The following is a 24,508-nucleotide window of genomic DNA, read 5'->3' as shown; positions in this document are numbered from 1 at the left end:
CTCTGTGTCCTGTACCTGAGAGGGAAAGATACGAACACAAACAATAAACAGTACAAGGAAAGGGAGGTGACACTGTAAAGTGCTTTAAATAAATATAAATTTTATTAAAAACACCCACATCTCAGCAATATCAGGAATGATATAATAAACAGCTTTCAAATAAACTGCATTCAGTACATTACAATACTTACAGTATGTATATCCATCCTTAATCCCATTTTTTTGTAGCATACCAATCTTCAGAAAGGGGGGGGGGGGGGGGGAGCGGTAAAAAAAAAAAAAGAGAGGCAGAAAACAATTTCCTAAACCTTTAGTGTCTGAAAAACTGAAAAACACCAACGTGTGTATGTTAAACGGCTGACTAACCCAGAGCTGGGAGCTCTGGCGCGTTAGTCAAGATTAGAAAGTCATTCAAGTAACGCTGGCTCACTCTGAAGCGTCTTCAAGTATGGCTATGATGCTCACCCGCTATATTGTCATGGAAACATTGCCTTTCACGACCACAACCTGCTACTGTCGCTGGGTTCTGTACACAGAAATTTAACATTGAGAAAAAAATTCAAATTATTCATTTTCTTTTCTTTACAAAAATGGAATCCTGTACAAAAAAAGTCTTACTTCTTGGAGTGATTGAACTAACTGGAAGGGAGATCTGTGTTTGACAGAGTAGCTTCTACTAACCCTACTGGGGTTATTCAACCATAATCATTCTGTCAACTTGGAAAATACTCAAATTAGATTAAAAGGACAAGATGATGATGATGATGATGATGATTGCTGATAGACAATGGGTCGTGGGTACATTCTGACAAAACTACAAGAAACCTACACCATTTAACATATAACAATAGCAGGGTGTTAAAAAAGTTGTATTTTTTGCAATACAAACAACCATGGTATTTACAACGTGGCATAATTTACTTTTAAACACATTTACAATAATCTACTTTCTTATTTTAAATAAAAAGTTTTGTTTCATGACATTTTCTGAAAAAAAGAAGTGCTTTCAGAATACAAAAGATGTCAGAATAGGGGGAGTCCTCACTCAATCATACTAATTATTCCATCAAATACCACATTAAATCAAATGGAAAAGGGGTAGGAAAGTGGGGACTAACCAATTAACCAAAATACAATTGTTTAGTGGTTATAAATAAATTTAGAATTACCTATACACAGGCACACATCTTCTATGGTTATAACTGCCCTGGACTGGCCTCTTGGCAAAACCAAACACGTTTCTGTCTACCTTCAATGCCATACACTTTCCCTTTAGTCAATTTCAGTGCATAAATTCAAATTACTTCTTAAAAGTTTACCATCAATCTAAAACAGAAGAACAAAAAAGCAGGTTGTCAATATCATTACTGTATCTACCAAAGGTAATTGTGTTTTTTTAAGTGTAATATTTACAAGTAATTCATTGGGAATTTTTAAAAAGTGGAGAAAAATCCCTGATAGAAACTAGCTGGAGCACAGGAGATGTATGCGTGCACAGAAATTAGTTGAAAATATCCCTGATTTTGCTATCACAACAAAGCTTGAGTTCAAGTAATACTTTCAAACAGAGCAAGCATAACGAAAGTAAGCAATGAACTTTGCCTTGTGGCCTGAAGGATTTGTTATTGTAGTTGTAACGTTTTGTTGTAAATAACTATCCTACTGCCAAACTAGTTCTGAGGTATATGGCAAGTAGTTGCTGTACATTATTCATGAATCATCTTCTCACGCCCCAAAGTCACATTTCACGTTTCTAGTAGGTTGAGTATAGCACCATGGGAAATAAGAAAAAGTCAAAACCCAATGAAATATTACTTTTTTTTTTTTTTTTTTTTTACAGCAAATCTAAACTCGAAACTGTAAAATTGCGTAAATGACAAGAATTAATTTACTGTACATATCTCAACTCTTCTTTATCATACATCTACATTACAATTGCTCCAGACCCCACAGCAAGCCAGCTGCCTTTTGAAACTATGAAACTCTGAACCCTGGAACACATTCTTCATCATGAAACAAGATGGAGAACATGTTCAATTTAACAGTTGCATGACTTTGTGGCTAATATTCACAATCCAGGTTTGTTCAGTGAACCTGCGTTCAAAAAGTCAAAACGGTCAACAACAACAACCATGTAACTTTTACAAAGAAAACTGAAATAATTGCAAGACAACTTGCCTGTTGCCTGACGGTTTGAAACAGTACAATTCAAAACGGCACCTTTTTGAGAATGGATCGATTTTACAGTCTGAAGAATACAGTAAGGACTGGTAAACTGTATAAGAAGCACCAGAAAAAAATACTTGATACAAATTCCATTTGCATTATATCAGTTTTTACAGATCGACAAATCCATGCTCAATGTCATGGCTTAAATGTTCAGAAAGTAGTAACTTGCTTGCACCGTAGAAGACTGTTTCTTGTTACGGTAATGAAGGCGTTATCAACGATTTTAACTTATCAAAAGTGCTTAAGGAAACACAGATTTTCACGAAAGAAAATTTTGCTGATGATAGTTAGTCAATGATACAGTATTTTCAGTGTCATCCTGTTCAAATATTTCAACCAGCAATGTTGCTCGTTACTTAAAATGTTTACATATTAATCAATGAGTTTGAAGGCAATTTAACAAAAAGACTTCAGCACCGTGGATGTGGTCACCCACAAAGTATAGTAAAGTGTTTTTGTCATGATCTCTTGTATAAAACATTGGGTTAGAAAAGTAAAGCCAGCCAAACAGTCCAGTTAAATAGATCAAGTCCTTGTGTCGGACCAGAAGCACCAGAAGAGGAGTTTTGACAAAGTGTATCTTGTTACACAAACCCAAAGAATAAATAAATACTTCCTTATTGGGAAGGCTCACACCTACTTAATAAAGCTGGATTTCTCAGGAGATGACTGACCTGATATGTAAGATGGTACAAATCAATCAAACAGGTCTCAGGTTTGCTGTCTTCACCCACTCCCCAAACACACACACACCCATCTGCCATTGCATCTTGCCTTTAAGTTTGGATTCGATCCTCCAAACGTGAGGCCAGCGGTGCCTGAGGTTTCAGTTTTATGTCAAAATAGCACCTTGAGTGTTCTCACTGCTTCTCACGAGGGCTGAAGGTGAACTTTCCTGCATCTGGGTCCTTCAGACAAACTTGCTGTACGGCCCCGTGACCTTAGTAAATGCAAAGGGGGTTGAGTTGACGTAGGTGTTAGTGGTGAAAGAATGAGACCCTTGCATCAGGGACTGGATGAACCGCTTGTAAGGAGGTTCCCCAGCCGGCTCCGTCGTTTCCACGTGTTCTCGCTTCACCCCCTTCTTGTTGCTCTTGCTCGGCGTCCCCTCCCCTCCGTTCCTCTCCGCGTCTTCCTCCTTCTCCCTTGCCTTCTCCGCCATCTTGGCCTCCCACAGAGCCAGGCCGTGCTTGGCCTCGTTCATGTTCTTGTGCTGGTAGAACACCAGGGATATCCTCGTCGGGTGGTTGCGGTCGGGGTTCTTGAGGGGCGTTGTGGCGTGCAGTTCTCGCTTGGCGCACTCGATGAGGATGGAGCCGTGACTGGGCGCCACCGCCACGCCCCCGATGTCCGGGTCCAGGAAGTTATGCTCGTTGTCGGACCACATCTCAGGCTTCTGGGGTGTGGTGGGCGTGGTGGGGGTCTGCGGAGTGCCGGGCTCCTGCTTGATCATGGGGCTCTGAAAGCCGCCGTTTGGGAGCCCGAACCCGGGATGTGTCGGAGTCAGACAGTCCCCTCCCAGCTGAGGAGGAAGGTCCTGAGGCCCCATTCCCGCCGCCCCTGGGGGCAGACCCATCTCTGTCTTGATTTGCATCCGGAATGGGTCCTGTTCCGGAGGGTACATATGCTGGCTCTGGGCGAGGTACGAGTTGGGGTAACCGCCAAACTGATTGCCTTTGCTCACAGCTGCGGCGTAGTCCAGACCGGGGTGGGCCGCGGGAGATCGAGAGAGGGCGTCGAGGAACTGGGGGTCGGTGGCACCACCGGGGCCGTACGAGGGATACGGGCTCATGGGGTGAACGCCACCAGGCCGCATGCTACAGTTGCTGTACCCGTTGACCTGTAAACCGGGTTCGCCGTAACGTGGTGGGTAGTTCACCCCGTAGCGTTGGTGCGTGGCATACTGCTGCTCAGGGAACAGCGTTGGACGCTGCTGCCGGTACATGTCCAGATGCTTTGGGTTTGAAGTGTAGTAAGGGTGGTAGGTGTCCAGGGACATGCCTCCGTTGCACTGGTAACCAGTGTAAGGGCTCCCGGGGTTGAGTGATCCGGGATAAGCGCTGACTGCTGGATTTGATCCGTTCATGTAGGGGGAGTTTGGGACATGTAAGGGGGAAGGGTAAGGGTTTGCTGGTGCTTGTTGCTGAAGTGGGTACTTGCTACCTGGTTTGGAAGTGCTTGGAAAGGCGCTGGGGTGGTCAGGGAAGCGGGGGTAGCTGGCTGGGTGCGGGGAGCCTGGGTAAGGGGGAAGGGCGTTCTGGTGCTGCTGTTGCTGTTGCTGGAGTTGCTGATGGTGGGCGCCCAGAGGGTGGGGTGGCTGGCCAGAGCTTGGGTTCACACCTGTGGGGTTCACACCTGGGGGGGAGGAAGGAAAAACAAGTGAATCCCCTGTCACCGAAACGCTTCTTGGCAGAAATGTATTAAAACGTGTGTGAATAGTAATCAAACTAAGCTATGTTTGAAGCTCTAACCCAATCTCATACTACAGTGATTTGATACTGAGTGATTGATGGATCTCAACCCATCTGGACAAGAATCCCAACAGAACTGTACGACTAGTATAAGTATGTGTGAATAGTAGTCAAACTAAGTCGTGCTTGACGCTATAGTGTTCTTCCCAGTGATCGATGGATATCGACAGTCTGATGGCTCTCCACCCACCTGGCCCTGGGACATTCTGCGCAGTGCTACTTTCGTAAGTGCTACTCTTCATCTTAGCCTGAAGTGCGATGGCCGCCTTCTCCGCCTTGGCGTTGGGCGTGTCCATCATGGCATTCTTGTTGGCCGCCGCCTTCTTGGCGTCCAGCTTCTTCTGCCGGCAGGACTTGGCCGGCTCCGAGAGCATCCGGATCTGCCGGCGGAAGGAGCTGAGGACCTGGATGGCTCCTGACTGCACCTTCTCACGCTGGGCCTCCTCGCTGCCAAACTCGTCCGTGTTGGAGGCCTTGTAGAGGGGCAGCACGTGCAGCTGTTCGTCCTCAGGGATCTTGCCGATCTCGCGGTTGTCCTCCCTGGTCAACGTGCACACCTGGAGGGAGAGGGAGAGAGAGGGAGAGAGAAGACGGCAGAGGCATGGTGAGTGTCAGTACATTGCAGCATCTCTTCTCTGGTCCAACAAATGCAGCTAAATCTTTTTTTTTTTTCAAAATCCTTAAAAAAAGTACGGGTACAATTTCACTGAAGTCAGCATAAATATGATCTAGGATCGAATAGTGCCAGAGCACGTTTGAGGTTTCTACTCACCACAGTGCTGCCCCCCTGCATGTTGTGCAGGTCCCTGTGGGAGTGGGCACAGAAGTCCATGCAGGCAGTGACCCCTGAGAAAGGCCGTCCCTCCTTCAGACCCAGACGGCAGTCGGGCGCTCGCTGCTCATGCTCAACCTGAAACAAGAACGTGACAACAACGTAGGTTTATATATACACACACACGTGTACACACACACAAAACAGTATAGTATTAATATTTTATTGGCATAGTATGTAACTTGTATAAAAAAAATATATAAAGTGGATAATTAGTATTAGTATATAGCTAGTATATACACTATATATACACAACTATGTATAGTATTAATATATAATGAATGTCTGTATAGTACATGATGTTGTGTAATTTAGAATTGAGAGTATTTATGATCCTGCTATGCTGCTTGGACCTGAGTGTCCCACGCACACCAATAGGGAATGCAATTCCTGTGTTGCTAGGCAGGATGAGCTATTGGACAGGATGGATGGGTCATAGCACCATTACAGTGCACCATTGCACGCCAAAGCTACTAACCTGGTTTGCGTACGCATCGGGTGCCAGGATTTTGTAAGTGGGGGCCATCACGGTTGCCAGATTCTGTAGGTTCTGCTCCAGTTTCTCCTCCTAAAGAACCCACATAGACACGTCAGGTTGGTGTCACCTTCATATCTACACACTCCTACAACGTATCTACTCAGAAACTATACTGAAACATCACCAGTAAACACATTTCTTCAACTGTCCGGTTTGAAGTTTGTTTTATGTTTTTCAGCTTTTTTCCCGGATCAATAAAGTATATTTCTATCTAGTCGTTGTCTCCTACAACGTATCATCCCACAGCATCCTATACTGAAACATCTCTTGTAAACACATTTCTACAAGCGTCTGGTTTGAGGTTAGTTACCTCTCTGGGGTCGTCTCCCAGCAGCTTGAACTTGCGTGGGATCTTGCTCCTTGCAAACTTGCAGCCGTTGTAGTACATGCTCCAGGAGCAGCCGAAGGAGAAGGAGGCTCCGCACGCCTCCTGTTCCAGACCCTGACACGCACATGTCCGCCTAGAGAGAGAGACCAGGGAGAGAGACCAGAGAGAGAGACCAGGGAGAGAGACCAGAGAGAGAGACCAGGGAAAGAGGCCAGAGAGAGAAAGACCAGAGAGAGAGAGACCAGAGAGAGACCATAGAGGGAGGCCAGAGAGAGAGACCAGAGAGAGAGGCCAGAGAGAGACCAGAAAGGGAGACCAGAGAGAGAGAGAGAGACCAGAGAGAGAGAGACCAGAGAGAGAGAGACCAAAGAGAGACCAGAGCGAGAGACCAGAGCGAGAGGCCAGAGCGAGAGGCCAGAGAGAGAGACCAGGGAGGGAGACCAGAGAGAGAGACCAGATAGGGAGACCAGAGACAGAGACCAGAGAGGGAGACCAGAGAGAGAGACCAGGGGCTCAATACAGGATGGAGGTTTCACATGAGTGCGGCACTGCTTTTTAGAAAACAAGTGTTTTAAAAAAGTTTTCAGTTTTCAAAACGTTCAATGACAAAGTGTGTAAGTGGATTCTTTTTGCATATACCATGAAACCTATGCCCCTATCTGAATAAAACGTTGTCAGTGCATACAGTATAATCTCTGCTGTTACAAAAATCGTACTATGTCTCCATAAATAGTGCATGTAATAATATAAGATCATGAATTATATTCCAGCTGTAGAGAGGTGGTGTGTGTGTCACTATTCACACAAAAGGTGGTACACTTGCTTACATTTACAGGAATTGTATTCGTTTGTTTTTAGTATAATCCTTATTGCCATTCTAATTCAGTCAGGCTGTAAATACTCACCGTATTCATAACTACCTATGGAAAAGAGCGGTACACAGTTGAGGTTAAAACAGCTATGTGTGACTTCCAAAAAAGAAGAGTCGAGTGGCACATGGCGACTCTTTCCAGCGAGTCATCGTGTGGCTCAGACGACCCTTTGGAGTCGTCGATAAACCTGTCTGTCTCAGCGGGCAAACACTGCAGTGAAAGGAAAATGTACTTTTACTGTAGACGGAATGTCCATCGCCTTGAATATAGCTGTTATGGTTATGTTTATACAACATCGTTTTTAGGTGAGAGTTGGGATTACGTCACAATTGTTTGTGTGTGAAGGGAGTTTTACATATGTGAACATTTTAGGGACATTATTACACATCATGTGGGTGCACTGCTATTGAGCTGCTATAGATATGTGTTCTATAGATCTGGGATCTATAGATCTACATTCTATAAATCTATGTTCTGTAGATCTGCATTCTGTAGATCTGCGTTCTGTAGATCTGCGTTCTGTAGATCTGCATTCTGTAGTTCTGCGTTCTGTAGTTCTGCGTTCTGTAGATCTGCATTCTGTAGATCTGCGCTCTAGATCTGCGCTCTATAGATCTGCGCTCTATACATCTGCGTTCTATACATCTGCGTTCTATACTTCTGCATTCTATAGCCCCGCGGCCGTCCTTACTCCTCGTTGATGGCGCAGCGTCGCTGCGTGAGGGCTCCGTGTTTCCGCAGGGTGTCGCTGAGCTCCAGGTAGAGGCTGTCAGCCGTGGTGGTGGAGATTCCCTCCCAGATGAGGATGACCACGATGATGCACGCCGTTTCACACTTGTGAGCCGACCGCTCGCGAACCAGGACCAGCAGCTTCTCCTCCTTGCTCCCACGCCGGATCACCTAGGAGACCCCACACAGACACGCAGACAGACGTTACCGACAGGCCCTCAAACTGGATCTACTTTTTCCCCCAATCAAATGTAAATATGTATGTTGTTCTTCTGGTATGTTCTGTATGTGAACTGTTTTTTTCCCCCCCCCTCTGTGAAGCGCATTGTTTTGCCTCCTGGTATGAAATGCACTACATAAATAACTTTTGATATATCGATTGATTGATTGTATGGATATTTCGTGTTTGTGTTCCTGAATTAAAGTTACTGTAGAGTGCGTTACTGTTGGGAAAATTGAAGATGTAACACATTTATCCTGTATAAGAATGATTCTGTGTTCAGCATTCCTTGTGTGTAGAGAGAGGCCTACCCCCAAATCTGAACTTTGGGGAACACGAGGCATATGTAAATATCAATAAATAAATAAATATATATATAAATAAATAAACAATAAAGCTTTCTTAAACTTGTTCATCGACTGACTGTGCATTGCTTGATAGATTAATCTTTCTGACAGTTACTTACCCATTTGGCGATGGGACACCCCTGTGTGCTCTTCCCCTCCTTTCCTGTGTACACAACCTTCTCTATCCTGATGGCCTTACCAGTCAGGCCAGACCTGAAACACACCAGTGCAGTCAGAGGGATGACCTTCGTATGACCTTCGTATGAGGGGAATAAAGACTGTGTATGCATCTATTCATGGGCTGATCTGCCAATATAGACCGCTGAAAGATGATTGGTGAGAGAGCGAGAGAGAGTGTGTGTGGATTGGTCTATGTTAGTGAGAGAGAGAGTGTGTGTGTGTGGGTTGGTCTATGTTAGTGAGAGAGAGAGTGTGTGTGTGGGTTGGTCTATGTTAGTGTGAGAGAGAGTGTGTGTGTGGATGGGTCTATGTTAGTGAGAGAGTGTGTGTGGATTGGTCTATGTTAGTGAGAGAGAGAGTGTGTGTGTGGGTTGGTCTATGTTAGTGAGAGAGAGAGTGTGTGTGGGTTGGTCTATGTTAGTGTGAGAGAGAGTGTGTGTGTGGATGGGTCTATGTTAGTGAGAGAGTGTGTGTGGATTGGTCTATGTTAGTGAGAGAGAGAGTGTGTGTGACAGTATTTCTCACCTGGTCTCCATGATATCTCTGATGGTGCTGACATTAGGAGCAGCCCCTAAGTGAGTGTAATAGGGACCCTCATCCTTCTCACTGATTTGATCTACAGGAAACACAAAAACGAACTCAAACACTGAACAACCGCCCAGTCTCAAAACCAAAATCTCCTGATGAAAACACGCTGTATAACTAAACTTTTGATCGTTGATGTTCTGCTATATATTAACCTTCAGAACCTGGCAACTACATATTCTGCACCATGTGCACCACATTTTGAATGACAGAGTTGAAGGGTTGAATGAAAATAAATACAATCAAACTGATCGTACGCTGCTTTTACATGATTCTAATATTAACAGGTTGCTCAGTTTCTCAGTGTGTTAGGGTAGGTAGCAATTTTGGCTTCAGTTTGAAATTATTCCAAACAAAATATTCCTCCCTTCAAAACCACTCCTCCAAAACACACACTGCCTGTTTACTGCAAGGAGATAGGTAGACAGACAAGTAGCCCAACTGAATGAAATGATTGGTCATGTTCATTACAGTCCTGCATTATCAATCGAAACATTCAAAGACCCAGACATGCTACTCACCGACACAGTGGCATGATGGGATATCGTACTGGGTCTTAATGGGCGTGTCCAGAAGGTTTTTGATGGGCGTGTCCAGGAGTTTTAGAGGGGAGTCGACAAAGCTCTGGAGCAAGGGTTCCTTCTTAGGGGTGAAGTCAGGGTGCCTCTTCATCCCGCTGGTGGGGAACGTCAGCCCTGCGTCCTCTCTCCCTCCACCCCCTCCAATATCAGCATTGGTGGAGAGTATCGTTACACCACCTGACGACTCCACCTTGATCTTATTGGGCGACTTGATGTTGAGCGACTTCCTCTCGAAGACAGGCGACAGCTGGTACTGGCGGAGGGTCTGTTCCATGGTTGCCAGGATACTCCTCTGCTCGCAGGTTGACACGGGGTGCTGGGCGTTGGGCTCCTGCTTGATCTGCACCATGCCGCCTCCCATACCGCCCCCCATGCCCATCTCCCCTCGGCCTTGTGGGTGGTGCAGAGGCCCTGGAGGAACCTCGAAGCGCGGCCCGTTCTCCATCTTCACCGGCCGCAGGCCTGGTTTGAGGTCCCCAGGGTGAGGGGGGTGTCCGAGGCGCTGCTGCTCTTGCCTCTGAAGTAGGTGCATCCTCAGGGCAGCGTGTCTCTGCTGCTGATCCCCTCCCTGGAGCCCCGGGTGGCAAAGGGGCGGAGGAAGGCCTCTGGCTCCTCTCTCCTGCTGGAACTGGCTGCACGACTCAGAGGAACCTGGATGTTGTTGCTCGGTTTTGATGTACACCTGCTGCTGCTGCTGCTGCTGACACAACGCGCCCTGTGGCACTTGAGGTTGCGACAGCGGGAAGTCCATGTGGTTGGGCTGGCTGTGGCGGTGCTGGGGGGGGTAGGAGTGCTGCGCGGGGGCGGGGGCACCTGGACTGGTGGCGTACTGCTGCTGCATCTCCATCGCTGCTTTGCTGAACTTGTAGCTCTCTTGCAGGCTGGATACTTCTGCACTGCTGTAAGGGAAGAGGTTGGAGTCAGGCTGATGGGCCTGGGAGTGGAGTGGGGGGAGGCTGGACCGGGAGGGGAGCTCTGGGAAGGCTTGCCCGGGTCTGGACTGCAGCTGTTGTCCCGGCTGGGGCTGACTCTGGGGTCGGCAGTTGGGGGATTTGATCTGCTGCTGGCTCTCGTACAGGGCCGGGTGGGACAGTGGGCGTGGCAGGTGTGGATGTTGTTGTTGTGGGGGTATGAAGCTGGGCGACAGTATATCCTCCAGATCTTGGTCGCCTTCGCATAAATGCTGCTCGGGCTGAAGAGGGGGCCTGCAGAAGCTCACGTCCCCCTGGGGGGGTTGGTTACACCCCTGGGGGGGCTGGTTACACCCCTGGGAAGGGAACTGCCCCTCCAGTTGGCCTTGCTGGGGAACCTGCATGTGGGGGCCTTTCGAGTTGCCATGCGGCGGCCACTCAGGGGCAGTGTTGTGCCTGCCAGGAGCTGTCTGGGCTTCCTGCTGCCGGAAGGATCCAGGGCCAGGGGATCCGTTGACAAAGCCTCCCTGCGTCTGGAGCCTCCTGCCTGGGCCTGGCTCCCGCATCTGGCCCTGGGCCTGGGGGTCTGGGTGTTTCTCCGCCTGGGGCTGGGCAGGGAAACCCCTCCACTGTTGCTGGTTCTGTGGGACTCCCCGGTCGCTGCCTCCTGGTCTTCCTTCTCCACCTCCTATTCCTCCACCTCTTCCGCCTCCTTCTTTACCACCGGGTTGGGGCTGGGACGAGTTGAGGTCGATCCAGCCTATCTGAGGAGAAACAGAGCCTAGCTCCTCTGTGCCGTTGGATAAGCCAGAGCGAAGAGGCGGCTGCGACCCAGGATCTGCACCTCCATGCTGGGAATGGGGCAGAGGGCCCTGGGTTCCCATGGAGCCTTTGGGGGTTAGGGTGTCTCCTCCACACGGATTCCCCCCAGATGGATGCTGCGATTGTTGGGGCTGCATGCCGTACTGGAAGCTCCGCTGCGGGTCGTGGTTTGGCCGACCACCGCACCCAGGATCCTCACCCCTCTGTCCCGGTCTCGGCATTCCCGGACTGGGGAACGATCCATACCCGTGTACATCCTCTTCCGCACTCGGCCGCTCCGGGAAGGTGCCCTGGTGGTTCTGGTTTAACTCCACCTGGCTGGGTTTGCCAAATGCTTCTTGTTTGGAGTTCTGCTCGGCTGGATAACAATGCGTGCCGTTCTGGTGCAGTCCGTTGTCGGTACCAGACCCCTGCTGTCCCGGCTGACCCACGGAGGGATCCTGGTCTCGCCCCGGAGTTCCCTGGAGGGGGTGCGACTGCTGCTGCTGCTGTTGTCGTTGTTGTTGGTGGTGGTGTCCCCCGCCTCCATAGCTGTTATGTGAGTATCCGTTCACCATGTATGGGGTTGTGGCAGAGCTGTAGCTGTTACCGCCGCCGTGTGCCACCCCGGACTGGGCCTCAGAGGAGGGGGGCATCGGGGCTGAGAGAGGGAACCCTGAGGTAAGAGAGGGGGAGCTTCGGGCCTGACTGGGAAGGTGGTGACCTAGAGAACCATCGTTTCCGGCAGGTTGCGTTCCCCCGGAGTTCTGCGGGGCGATGGATACTTGCTCGGGGTAATACTGAGAGAGAGTTTTCTCCAGAAGGTCACCCGGAGTACCCTCCATGGAGGTAGGGGGCGCTGTAGCGCCGTTTGCCATCTGCATTTGTTTGGAGTTATTCCTGGAGAGTGAGAAGATATCCCTGTTGGAGAAGTTGCAGTTTCTCTTCTCCAGTTTAGTCTCAAACTGCCCCGGTTTGGTCAGCTCAGGGAAGTCGTCATCTCCTAAGCCTCCATCTTCCACCGCGCCCTTATCATCCCATGAAGTCATGTCCCCTTCTCCATTCACTTCAGAGTCACCCGGACGCTGTTTCTTGGGCTGCTGTCGGCCCAGTAACGACTGGCCTTCCAGCGTTTGCTTGAGCTCCCCGTTGATATAGGAGCCCTGGTCAAACAGCCCCTGTACCAAGGCAGGGCTGCTGCAGTCTCTGTGCCTCTTCATTGGGTTGATTCCTGCGTCGGACCCTACGGCTTTGTAATGGTTCCAGTTTCCCTCCCCGTTGATCTGTGGAGATGGCCCCTCCGGCGACTGGGAGCCATTTTGGATCTTGGTGGCGATCGGAGTGTCTGGGTTGTTGGCTGCGGCTCTGAGCTGCTCTAGGATCAGACTTTCTTCCGTCTCATGGCTGCCCTGTTCTGTTTCCATCTGGCCTGCTCTGAGTCCATCCACAGGGCTGGCCTCCGTGCGTCCTGGATGTGAGAGAGGGAGAGAAAGTTACGGTAAAACACATGAAAACACACCTTTCCTAATCACACTGGGCAAGGCACTCAAAAGACATCTGTCATTATTTGCTTTTATTTCATCTTTTTTTCGCCCACATATAAGGTTCCCCATCCTCTAAACGGATCATGATTCACACACGAATCGAGTCGACTTCACATCGAGGCTGAATATTTGAGGGGGGTAGCGATAACAAACTCTGAGATTGCTTGAGTTCAGGGCCAGAGGGGTAAAGGTGAGGACGGGTCAGGGGAATCGTTTGGAAAAGTTGGGCTCTGAGTGCAAATGTGATGGCAGGACTTGACTGTTACGGAATTGGATTGCCCTCACCCTTGACCTCCTGTTCGCCCTCTGTACGGATGCCAGTCAAGGAGAGAGAGAGAGACGGGGATGGAGTGATGGAGGGAGCGAGAGAGAGGGAGAGATGAAGAGAGAGATAGGGAGTGAGGAAAAGAGGGAGAGGGTGAAGGAGAGAAGAAGAGAGAAGCGATAGAGACTGAGTGAGGGAGGGAGGAAGAGAGAGAGTGAGTGAGAGACTGAGGGATAGAGATAGGAACTAGGTTGTGCTCAGAGCGTGGGAACCAACCCGTTTCAACATACTTGTAATAGTATCACTGTTTCAATGGGAAAAGAGATTCAATACTCTTCCAAGTTATTTATACACATTTAATAGTGTGAAATATGAGAGGGTAATCAGTTCCTCATAGTGCTCCTAAATTAGTAAGAACACCTGCATGTATAACTTTTCCCCTGATAGGAACTTTCGGCAGTCTTGATTTACAGGTCGTGTCTCTTTTCAAATGTGTCCCTGCTGGCAGATTCTTTCTCAGGCAAAAACACATCAGGCATCCAAAACATGACCAAGTTCTGCATCCCTCCCTGTTCCTAGCCCTCCCTGTTCCTAGCCCTCTCTGTTCCTAGCCCTCCCCGTTCCTAGCCCTTCCTGTTCCTAGCCCTCCCTGTTCCTAGCCCTCCCTGTTCCTAGCCCTCCCTGTTCCTAGCCCTCCCTGTTCCTAGCCCTCCCTGTTCCTAGCCCTCCCTGTTCCTAGCCCTCCCTGTTCCTAGCCCTTCCTGTTCCTAGCCCTCCCTGTTCCTAGCCCTCCCTGTTCCTAGCCCTTCCCCCAACACAAACTGTCCACCTCCTCCGGCCCCCTTTCTCTCTTCTACCCTTCTCTGTTCTACTCTACTCTCTCCGGCTCTGTTTGTCAAAAACAGGCCCTGCGAAGACGGCACCATTGAGAAAAAGAGTGAGGGGAGGGAGAGCGTGAGAGAAAGAGGAGAGAGAGAAAGAGAGAGAAGAAAGAAAAAGAGAAAAAGAGAAAGAGAGACAAAAAGAAGAGAGAGGAGAAGAGAGAGGGGAAGCTATCCTTGGTTTTAGTCAGCATGCATACCAGCGTTCTGGCTGTGTTCAGGGTATGTTCTGGCTGTGTTCAGGGTATGTTCTGGCCGTGTTAAGGCAGATGCTTCCCAAAGGCCTGTGTCTGTCTGGGGAGCGTCTGGCTCGACCCTGACCTTGTTCTGCTTGGACAGCACGACTCGCGATCAGAACCACCACAGTCTTGTACGTCTGGTACGTGTGTTCGTAGTAACACACGTTTGCAACAAAAAAAATGTAAGCGGAGGCCATTTTGTTTATAGTGCCAAATTACAGTATGGATTTGGACGTGGCAAGTATGTGTTTTGTGTTGCTTGTTGAGATGGTGGTGGGACATGGGGGGGGCCTTGGGGAACTCTGACAACAAGCTTGGCCCCCCTTGTACTCCCCCCCAAAGGCCACCACATCCCACTTCATAAACTACAGTTGAGGTAACTGATGCTAAAAATGTAATTGCAAATGTAAAAACGTAGCTGTAATGAATACAAGTTTGAGTATTTTTTTTATTATTATCATTTTGCCTGTTAATGCCTGTTAGATTGATATTATTGGAGATCAATATTGTCAAACTTAAGCCGCTGTAACAGTACCACTGGTTTAGAACTGGATCTAGAACTGCCTGTGTGTGTGTGTGTGTGTGTGTGAGGGAAGGAGGTGGGGCAAGGTGAATGTTAAAGATGGTAAATGAGAGTTGGGGAGGGGAAGGGTGGGAGGAGCTGCTAAATGTCATCTGTTAGGCACTCTCCTCGCGCTCCCCCCTCACACACACACACACACACACACACACTGCTGCAGATCCATAGAGGTTATCATTATGGGCTGTAGAGTGTCGCCATGGCGCCACCAAAGATGAACCAGCTTAATTAATACATGATGCAGTGTAGTCGCAGTATGAGTCTGAGCCGTCTCTTTGGAAGCTACCGGTCTGGCAGCTACAGGTGTCCTCAAAGAAAGCTAAGATGTTTTTTACATATCCCTTTTTATGTCGCACAGGGCTTTACATAATGCTACTACAACTGCCCCTCGACCAACCAGAAACCCTCAAGGAAGACCATGTAAAACTCCCAGGAAACCTCTGAGAGAGTTGGAAGTCACGTTTTGAGGGAGCAGTGCAGTGAGGGTTCCCCTCCTCCAGATATGGTGACACAGAGAGGTGCAGAACAGGCTGAACACAATTACGCAGTATTAATAGAGAAAAATCAGCAAGTGAATGGAAGGTGAAAGACAATTATTCAGAGTTCTGAATCAGTAGAGCTCTGCTTCTTTGCCTGCTGGTTCAGTTAGAAAGGCGATTGCCTTTGACTCTGCATGACTCGTATCATGCGGGACCTGGCAGTGACAGAAGGATATCTAAACCGGTGACACTCAGAAGTGGAAATGTGAACTGATACTGCGGTATTGATTTATGAATCTCATCATCACGTCGACCTCCACCACAGAAACACCCACCCGGCCTGAATTCTTCTCTTCTGGATGTTTACTGTTGCTTGGTGAGGTGGGACTATGCTGGCAGCTTCTCTACAGATCACACAGCGACTGTTTTGTCAGAGATGGCTCTGACAACATGTCTCCCCATGTTGACTTTGAGATGGTGGGTGTAACAGCTTGTGTGTGTGTGTGCGTGTGTGTGTGTGTGTGCATTCTTTACGAAGGACAGTGCCTGTCGGGTACGACTTAGACACGCAGAGTGTTATTATACAATATTGAGAAATGAAAAATATGAGAGAAAGAGAGAGACAGGAAGAGAGGGGTGTGGAGGCCAAACAAACAGAGAGATGGATAGATCTCACAAAACGAGGAGTAATCACTCCCCATCCCTCTATCCATCCCCCTTGCTGGGCAGGAAATATAGATTGCAGCCCTGGCATTGATTCCTGTCTGCCAGCCAGTATAATTAATGCATGTCACATCCGCGGCATCTGCAAAACAATTACAGCAGAGCGGAGCCAAGCCTCTGCCTCAACGTAATCCATCATAATTATGACCCACTCAGATACACCTCAAGACCTGGGAGAGGGGGAGGGAGGGAGGACTGAGGGGAGGAGGGAAAGAAAGAGTGTGCATGATGGAGAGAATGGGGGGTTGTTTTGGAGAGATAAGAGAGAGAGAGAAATAGAGAGAGAAATAGAGAGAGAAATAGAGAGAGAGAGAGAAATCGGAGATGGATCGAGACGCAGAGAGGAGGATGGAGAGCGGGTTTTCTTGACAGGTCTGGGGCATAATGGTTGTCGACAGAGCCGTTAGGGCCAAAATGAGTGTTGTCGTTGTGGATGGAGATTTATGAGAGACTGGGACACGAGGAGACATCAGGTGGTCTGGTGTCAGTCAAGCAGCTGGGAGATGACGTGTGTGTGTTGGTGAGGCATGGGACCCATGAGGTCTATCTCTAAATATACGGACGCTTATCAATCTATTTAACTCAATAATTCTACTCCCATGACAGTCACTGACAGCCTTAAGATACACGAGTCAACTGTCTCCCCACAACCCCCACACACCGTCCCCACCACATTCTCTATCACTCCCTCTCTCCCTTCTTTCCTGCTCTCTCTCCCCCAATCATGGCTCTTCTTCCCTCTGTCTAGTCCCCGCTCACCTCCCTAAATCACGCTCTCTGGTGAGTGGCCCCTGGTGAGTGGCCCCTGGTGAGTGGCCCCTGGTGGCCCCAGCATCGCCAGGCCTCCCCAGCCCGGTCGGAACAACAGGGCCCTCCACCCCTGGCCCTCCACCCCTGGCTCTCCACCCCTGGCCCTCCACCCCTGGCCCTCCACCCCTGGCCCTCCACCCCTGGCCCTCCACCCCTGGCTCTCCACCCCTGGCCCTCCACCCCTGGCCCTCCACCCCTGGCCCTCCACCCCTGGCCCTCCACCCCTGGCCCTCCACCCCTGGCCCTCCACCCCTGGCCCTCCACCCCTGGCCCTCCACCCCTGGTTCTCCACCCCTGGCCCTCCACCCCTGGCCCTCCACCCCTGGCCCTCCACCCCTGGCCCTCCACCCCTGGCTCTCCACCCCTGGCCCTCCACCCCTGGCCCTCCACCCCTGGCCCTCCACCCCTGAAAACATAATGAGACCCAGCTTGAGGTTCCCATGAAAACACGATGATCCAGGGCACCATTACAGAGAGGGGGAGGGGAGAGAAACAGAGAAAGTGGAGGAGAGAAAGAAAGAGAAAAGAGGAAGGAGTGTGTGTGTGTGACAGAAAGAGGAGTCTGGGAGAGAAAGGAGGGAGAGGGAAAGGGAGAGAGAACGAGAGAGAGGGAGAAGAGAAAAAGAAACCGTAATAAACGAGTGTTGTCACAGGAGCGACGCTGTGTTTGAGTTGGCATGATGTTGCTTCGTCGTTGGGTCTGATTTGAGCGTGTGGAGAGCTAAGCTGATGCTTAGAAAAACCTGTCACCTTGAAACTGCAGCCGGCATCCAGACAACCTTCCCTGAAAGAAGGAGAGAGGAGTGTGTGTTGTGTGTGTGTGTGTGTGTGTCTGGATATGTGCGCGTGTGTGTCTGACCGGCTTTTGAAAACAACAAAAAGTGGTGTTGGTGGCTCCTCAGTTGACAGCTTGATTAATGAATATCTCACCGAACCAAAGGCTGGTTCAGTTTGGTGTTGTCTAGCAGCGCCACAGACCAGGACCGATGGCTGCAGAGCCTGGACTATGGGATGTGAGCACATAAAGAACCCTAATTTGGAACAGATTCCAGAGCAGTCATGAAATGTATTCCATCTGGGGGTGGAGGGGGGGGTGGGGGGGATGGGGTGGGGAGGAGCTGGTTAGGTTCAGTTTGCACGAATTTCTTCTCCTGGCCAGGAATGTTCAAGGAGCACCTGTGGAGCGAGGCTGACATCAGACACCGAGATGAAGAACTTCATTCATCTCGCTCTTCAAAGTTGTTTTGACTGCTTCATAGAACGGGGTCATTCAGTTCACACTGTACAGGACTGTACCCAACGAACTGAAGCGTTTGCAGAGGGGGGAAAAATGTAAACTTTCCAGTCGTTCTGGAAGAAGTGCTCCCCCCACCTCCGACCTCCCCCTCCCCTCCCCTCCCCCTGCCCTCCCCCTCCCCCTCCCCCTCCCCTCCCCCAATTCCTCCCCGTCCTGACAGGTCTAGCTGACTCCAGCCCCCACCCTCCGTTCCCCTCCAGGACGTTAGCCACCTCCAGCCCCCCCTACCCCCCAGCTCAGAGAGCTAAATCCGCAGCTAACGAGCCGTCGACCACAACAACAGACCATGCTCCCCAGACAGGCCCCCTCCCAGAGAGAGGCACCACAGGCTGGCCTGCAGCCCTTACACAGCTGCTCGCCAGCTCGCTAACTCGCTAACTTGCTAACGCAGACAGGTGGAGGAGGAGGAGAGAGGGAGGGATGAGGGGAGAGCACAATAGCGTCTTCACTACTTCTCCTCCCCTTTGGGTCAATGTTTAAAGAAAGGGATATGAAGAAGACTGGGGTGCCACGAGAACATGCCTCAGGCTAAATGCTAGGCTAGCTAGTACGGGCCAGACCACGGAAACACAAACGTTTATTTACCCGTCATCAAATGGCAACTGTCCAAAATAAAGTAAATATACTTTTTCTACACACTTCTTTAATGATTTCATGATAACGATAATACGTATTTTAATTGCTTTTTATTGTCAGCACAGTTCTGGAACTCTCCATACTTCTAGAATGCTCCTATTGGTGGAGTTCTGGAGTGCTCAGGATTCCAAATCAACGATCTAAATCAGCACCAGCTGAGTCATAGTTTAGGGGCATATGGTATGTTAACCAGTAACCAAGCTCGACTAATATCATTGGTTCCATTCAAAACGTACTAGGAGACACAGATGATAAAGCTAGGATCTCCCTCCCTCCCATCAGTCTGTACAGTAGCACAGGAGTCTTCCACACGTCTCAGCTAGGACCTAATCCGAAGTGACACTGTCCCTGTGCTTGCTGTGTGGGGTCCTTACTTAATTAGGCATATGGCCATTGACACGGTGTAAGGGAATGGATTAAGAAATGTGCCAAACATGACTCTTTAACGCACACAAACAAAGTGTTTGTGAATAAGACAGAGAACTGGGAAGAAAGGGAAGAGCATTACTTTAGTAGTTCCTGACTAACAAGACATAACAGGAAGACTGAGTTAACCTCACACCCCATGCGACTTGTGTTTTGTTTCATTCATCTCTCTGCCTCTCTCCCTTCTTCTGTGTAAGCCAAGCCCAACACACACACACACACACACACACACACACACACACACACACACACACACTTGATGTCACTACAGAGTTTCATACTCTGTTCCCCCCCACTCTTTCTAAGAAGTGTATAAATGAGTGAGTCAGGCTAGAGAGCAGCTCCAGGTCGTTTCCTCTCAGATCCATTTCGGGTTTTCCCTCCAGCTGAGAGGAGCAGAGCAGCTTGTCACAGTTGGATACACCCACACCGACAACACGAAAAATCTCTCTGAGAACCCAGATAACAAAGCCAGAGATCCCAGCTGAGCGCCGTGCACACGCACACACACACACACACTGCATGCACTCACACTGAGTAAACACATTCTGTGCACGCACATGCTACACACAAACTTGTCCAGCGTCGACTACGCCCGGTCTAAAACAATAGACAGTTGGTCTACATTTTGAACACTCTTGATTAAACAGATGATTCACACGCGAGTTTTAGCAGTAGATTCTAGTCTAGAGGAAAGCCATTGACCACACGAGCAAAACAGATTACCAACCAATTGCCTCTCAGACTTCTGCTCCAGTAAAGATGGTGGATGCCTTGTTATTGTTGGTCTATTTGAGATGATCTTCTCTCGGGACTTATACCCACCAGAGGAGGGAGGAAAAGTGCTGTTTTTATTGATGAAACGGCTCACGTTGATTCACTTTGCTTTGCTGTCACAGCACAGAGATTCACAATGAAGTTCTTCTTTCCCTCCAAATACTGACTGGCCTTTGTTTCCCTGTGAGGGGTTGTTATTGGGGACTGTGTTTGGTCTCAGAGTACCTCCTCTCTCTCTCTTTCTCTCTCTCTTGGTCTCTCTCTGTCTCTCTCTCTCTATCTGTCTCCCTCTATGTCTGTTTCTTTCTCTCTGTCTGTCTCTCCCTCTCTGTCTCCTAGTGGCTACACACCCTGACCCTGTAATTACAACTACTCTGCTCCTTCTACTTCGCTCTGCCATTAATTAACTTCCTGCTTGTCATCTCGCCTGCAGGTGATTGGACCACAGTCTGGGACTAGGCACCACTGGATGCGTTTCTACCGACACAACACAAACACATCCGTTGAGTCCCACATCGATGACGGTGGTTATCACTCTGATCCCACAACGCGGCGGGTCATTGAAACTCTGAAAAACCCTCAGTGCTCCACTGTTTACCGTCTACTTCCTGCGAGACGTTTTTGCATAAAACAGCTGAACGTTTTTATTGGTATTTACAGTGAGGCAGTTGCTTTATTGGGCCTAGAAGCCTTGAGGGCGGGGCGGGGCAGGGGGGTTAGTCGGTCACCACGGCTGAGGGACACTGGGACAGTGTGTCCAGCTGGGGTCAGGCAAGGACACTGGGGACTGACAGTGTTTGTAGAAGTGGAATGACGTCACGGACACCGCAAATGAAAAGGAGAACCGTGGAGTTGTATTCTTGGCTATGTGGTGAACTGTCACATGCTACGCTGAGTGTGGACTCATTGGAGAATACTTGACGGCAACGCTTGGCATTCCAGTTGCATAAGCTACCGTGTAAACACACAGCAATACCTACCGTAAAACCCTGTAGGTTCAGAAGGATTTGCTGTCTCAACTAGTATTTGGTGTTGGAGGAAGGTCATTACAAAGTGTAAGAAGTCTCAGCGTGGGGGAGGGGTGTTAATGGGTGAGTGGGTGTTGTAAAGGGACAGTTGAAGGTTGTGTTACCAAAACAAGACCAATGTTAACATCCACTTAGCCCTGGAAGGCCCAACCTCCCCCATACTAAATTTAACTTAACTTGTATTGCTAAACCGTAATGAATTGTACCTACATAGAGGTTCCTATGTAACTACAACAAAGCGAATACAGGGACTGCTGTGTTGTTACATGATAGTTGATGTAACCTTAATGCAAAGGGTTGTTTTGTAGTTACATGGTAGTTAATGTAATCTTGTAGAGTGTAAAGTGTTGCCTACTTCCTGGAATCTCATCTCTCTGGTGCAGCAGACCGGCAAGCACTCTTAAAACTTCCTTCCCAGTCAACAATCCTGTCTTTCCCCCCAAAACAGGCCAGGACCAAAAGGAACCCTCCACCAAGCCCCATGAGGACCCCTCCACCAAGCCCCATGAGGACCCCTCCACCAAGCCCCATGAGGACCCCTCCACCAAGCCCCATGAGGACCCCTCCACCAAGCCCCATGAGGACCCCTCCACCAAGCCCCATGAGGACCCCTCCACCAAGCCCTATGAGGACCCCTCCACCAAGCCCCATGAGGACCCCTCCACCAAGCCCCATGAGGACCCCTCCACCAAGCCCCATGAGGACCCCTCCACCAAGCCCCATGAGGACCCCTCCACCAAGCCCCATGAGGACCCCTCCACCAAGCCCCATGAGGACCCCTCCACCAAGCCCCATGGGGTAGAGAGAGGAGCATAACCCTGGAAAACTGTTTTTGTCCCAACAACCCCCTCCTGTCCATCCTTAAGAGTGCAGCAGAAATAGGAGGTGTAAATGGACAGGTTGTGTGTGTGTGTGTGTGTGTGTGTGTGGTGCTCTGGTGCCATACATGACACTAACAGATAGCAGTAGAACAGCAGCTGGTGGTGGTTGAAGGCTCAGGTTCAGCCAGGTTGGTGTGTGTGTGTGTGTTTGCAGGAACAATGACTGGTCATAAATCAGACACACGTTTGCCCGCTCACCAAAACTCTATTCTCCCAAGAAAATACCCCAGAAAATCGGACATGATCTCAAGTGTATGCGTTTCCTCTCTTTAGCCCCAGCGCCCGTGTTGGTGAGTTCCTGTCTGTCAATAAGAGAGCAGAGAACACTCACACGCTCCGGCTGTAAGCTGGAGGGTTAGCCCGCCAGCCTAGCGAGGGAGTTCAACGAGTTTAGGGGCAGATTCTAAACTGATTTGACTAGAAAGGGGGTTAGAGAAATGAAGGTTGAAATGTTTTTCTTTGTGCATTGACTTTGTGTTGGCTTCTACTGAGTCTGGTCTACTGTTTAACCTGGAACACATACATTGCTTCATTCGATAAAACAAGTTGAATAAGTTGACAAAAACTTTGGGATGAGTGATGACTGCAGGGCCAAAATAAACACTTCTAATTAAAGTATTTTCAATCTGTGACATTCCCCCCTCTATCCTGTGTAGAATCCCAATCCTGTTCAGATCTTAGACCCGCCGTGTTTACACCAAGTCACTGGGCAGCATCACGTGTTTTCATCTCAGATACAACATTGGCTCCTTGCTCCAGTACCACAATTAGATTGAGTGTTATCTCCATGTTTGGAGCAAGCTAACCCCTTAACCTCTCCATGAACCCAGAAATCACACAAGAGTTCACAACAAGCGTTCAGAGTGCCAATATCTAACTCAAACAGTCAAAGGTCTAACTCTTTGTCTACATTCTGGTCTATAAAATAGATCTTGTTTGTACTAAGGACTTACGCAGTTATTCTGTGATTAGCATGAAAATGAAGGAATCCATACATGTAAATAGACAATAAAGTGCTATGTTCTTCTGTTCTGTTGAGTTCAAATTGCAGTTTTTCAGTCGGCTTTCTTGCATTTCTTGCATTCTTGTGCAGCTGGGTAGTGTGCCTGTGTGTGGTTGTGTGTGTGTATTCGTACGTATGTGTGTGTGTAACCTTATCCTTGGCTAGGCCAGCTCAAGCTTGAGAGTAACTGGGTCATATGACTGGCATGCTACAGCTCCTTAAATCCCTCATGTAAATATAGAGAGCTGCTCTTTCAGCTGTGTGCCCTCACTGGCCCCCACTCTGCTGTGCAACATGCTCTGACTGACTGACTGACTGACTGACTGGTTGACTGGTTGACTGGCTGGCTGACTGGCTGACTGGTTGGCTGGTTGTTTGGCTGTTTGTTTGGCTGGCTGGTTGTGTGGCTGATTTCTGACAGGCTGTTTGAGTGGCTGGCTGGCTAACTGATTTAACATCATTAACTGATTTAACATTATTCCAAATATAATGATGAATCCTACACTTTATTATGAGTATTGAAATGCTCTAAATGGTAACCACTCTGAGAGACATAAACATGGACAGCCTCCAAACAGCCCTTTAGCAGATGTCTAGAGAGGCCAGTAGGTTAGTCCAGATAGAGGCGGAGCACAGACACTGATAGGATGATGTCAGAGAGCCAAGATAGAGGCACAGCATAGAGGCAGATAGCAGCCCAGCCTAGATAGAGGCAGAGCCTAGATACAGGCAGACCATAGATAGAGGCACAGCATAGAGGCAGATAGCAGCCCAGCCTAGATAGAGGCAGAGCCTAGATACAGGCAGACCATAGATAGAGGCACAGCATAGAGGCAGATAGCAGCCCAGCCTAGATAGAGGCAGAGCCTAGATACAGGCAGACCATAGATAGAGGCACAGCATAGAGGCAGATAGCAGCCCGGCCTAGATAGAGGCAGAGCCTAGATACAGGCAGACCATAGATAGAGGCACAGCATAGAGGCAGATAGCAGCCCGGCCTAGATAGAGGCAGAGCCTAGATACAGGCAGACCATAGATAGAGGCACAGCATAGAGGCAGATAGCAGCCCGGCCTAGATAGAGGCAGAGCCTAGATACAGGCAGACCATAGATAGAGGAAGAGCAGAGAGGCAGATAGAACCCCAGCCTAGATAGAGGCAGAGCCTAGATAGAGGCAGCTGACAGCATTAGAGCAACCGTGTTTACCTGTTAGCTCCAGCTGGTCTACTGGAGCGACCCCACACTAAGTCCCTGTCTACACCCCAGATGAGACAGTTAGTATACTTTCACTAGACCACAACTAGCTCAGAACTAAC

At 49.1% G+C, this 24,508-nt stretch overlaps 1 protein-coding gene and 1 long non-coding RNA gene across 2 annotated transcripts in view; one reads left to right on the top strand and one right to left on the bottom strand.

The window, feature by feature from the left end:
• Positions 1–80: 80 nt before the first annotated feature.
• tet2 (tet methylcytosine dioxygenase 2) overlaps positions 81–24,508 on the bottom strand; it is a 39,265-nt gene continuing 14,837 nt past the window's right edge. Inside the window, exons 2-10 of the mRNA XM_084686765.1 lie at positions 9,853–13,092; positions 9,272–9,362; positions 8,686–8,779; positions 7,962–8,170; positions 6,381–6,531; positions 6,011–6,100; positions 5,473–5,610; positions 4,891–5,257; positions 81–4,584 (exon numbers count right to left, since the gene is read on the bottom strand). Of these exons, the coding sequence (XP_084542891.1) occupies positions 3,140–4,584; positions 4,891–5,257; positions 5,473–5,610; positions 6,011–6,100; positions 6,381–6,531; positions 7,962–8,170; positions 8,686–8,779; positions 9,272–9,362; positions 9,853–13,048 (5,781 nt within the window). The 5' untranslated portion in view covers positions 13,049–13,092 and the 3' untranslated portion in view covers positions 81–3,139. The remainder of the gene's footprint in view (positions 4,585–4,890; positions 5,258–5,472; positions 5,611–6,010; positions 6,101–6,380; positions 6,532–7,961; positions 8,171–8,685; positions 8,780–9,271; positions 9,363–9,852; positions 13,093–24,508) is intronic.
• Positions 5,174–6,415, top strand: LOC146237151 (uncharacterized). The gene is made up of 3 exons (XR_014740916.1): positions 5,174–5,304; positions 5,503–5,634; positions 5,935–6,415. It is a non-coding gene; the product is annotated as an uncharacterized LOC146237151 (long non-coding RNA).

This window comes from Hypomesus nipponensis, chromosome 22 (assembly GCF_054491055.1).
Source record: "Hypomesus nipponensis isolate SF chromosome 22, ASM5449105v1, whole genome shotgun sequence".
In the NCBI taxonomy this organism is placed as follows: Eukaryota; Metazoa; Chordata; class Actinopteri; order Osmeriformes; family Osmeridae; genus Hypomesus; species Hypomesus nipponensis.
The sequence above is the reverse complement of the archived record's forward strand: the minus strand, read 5'-3'. Positions and strand labels throughout refer to the sequence as shown.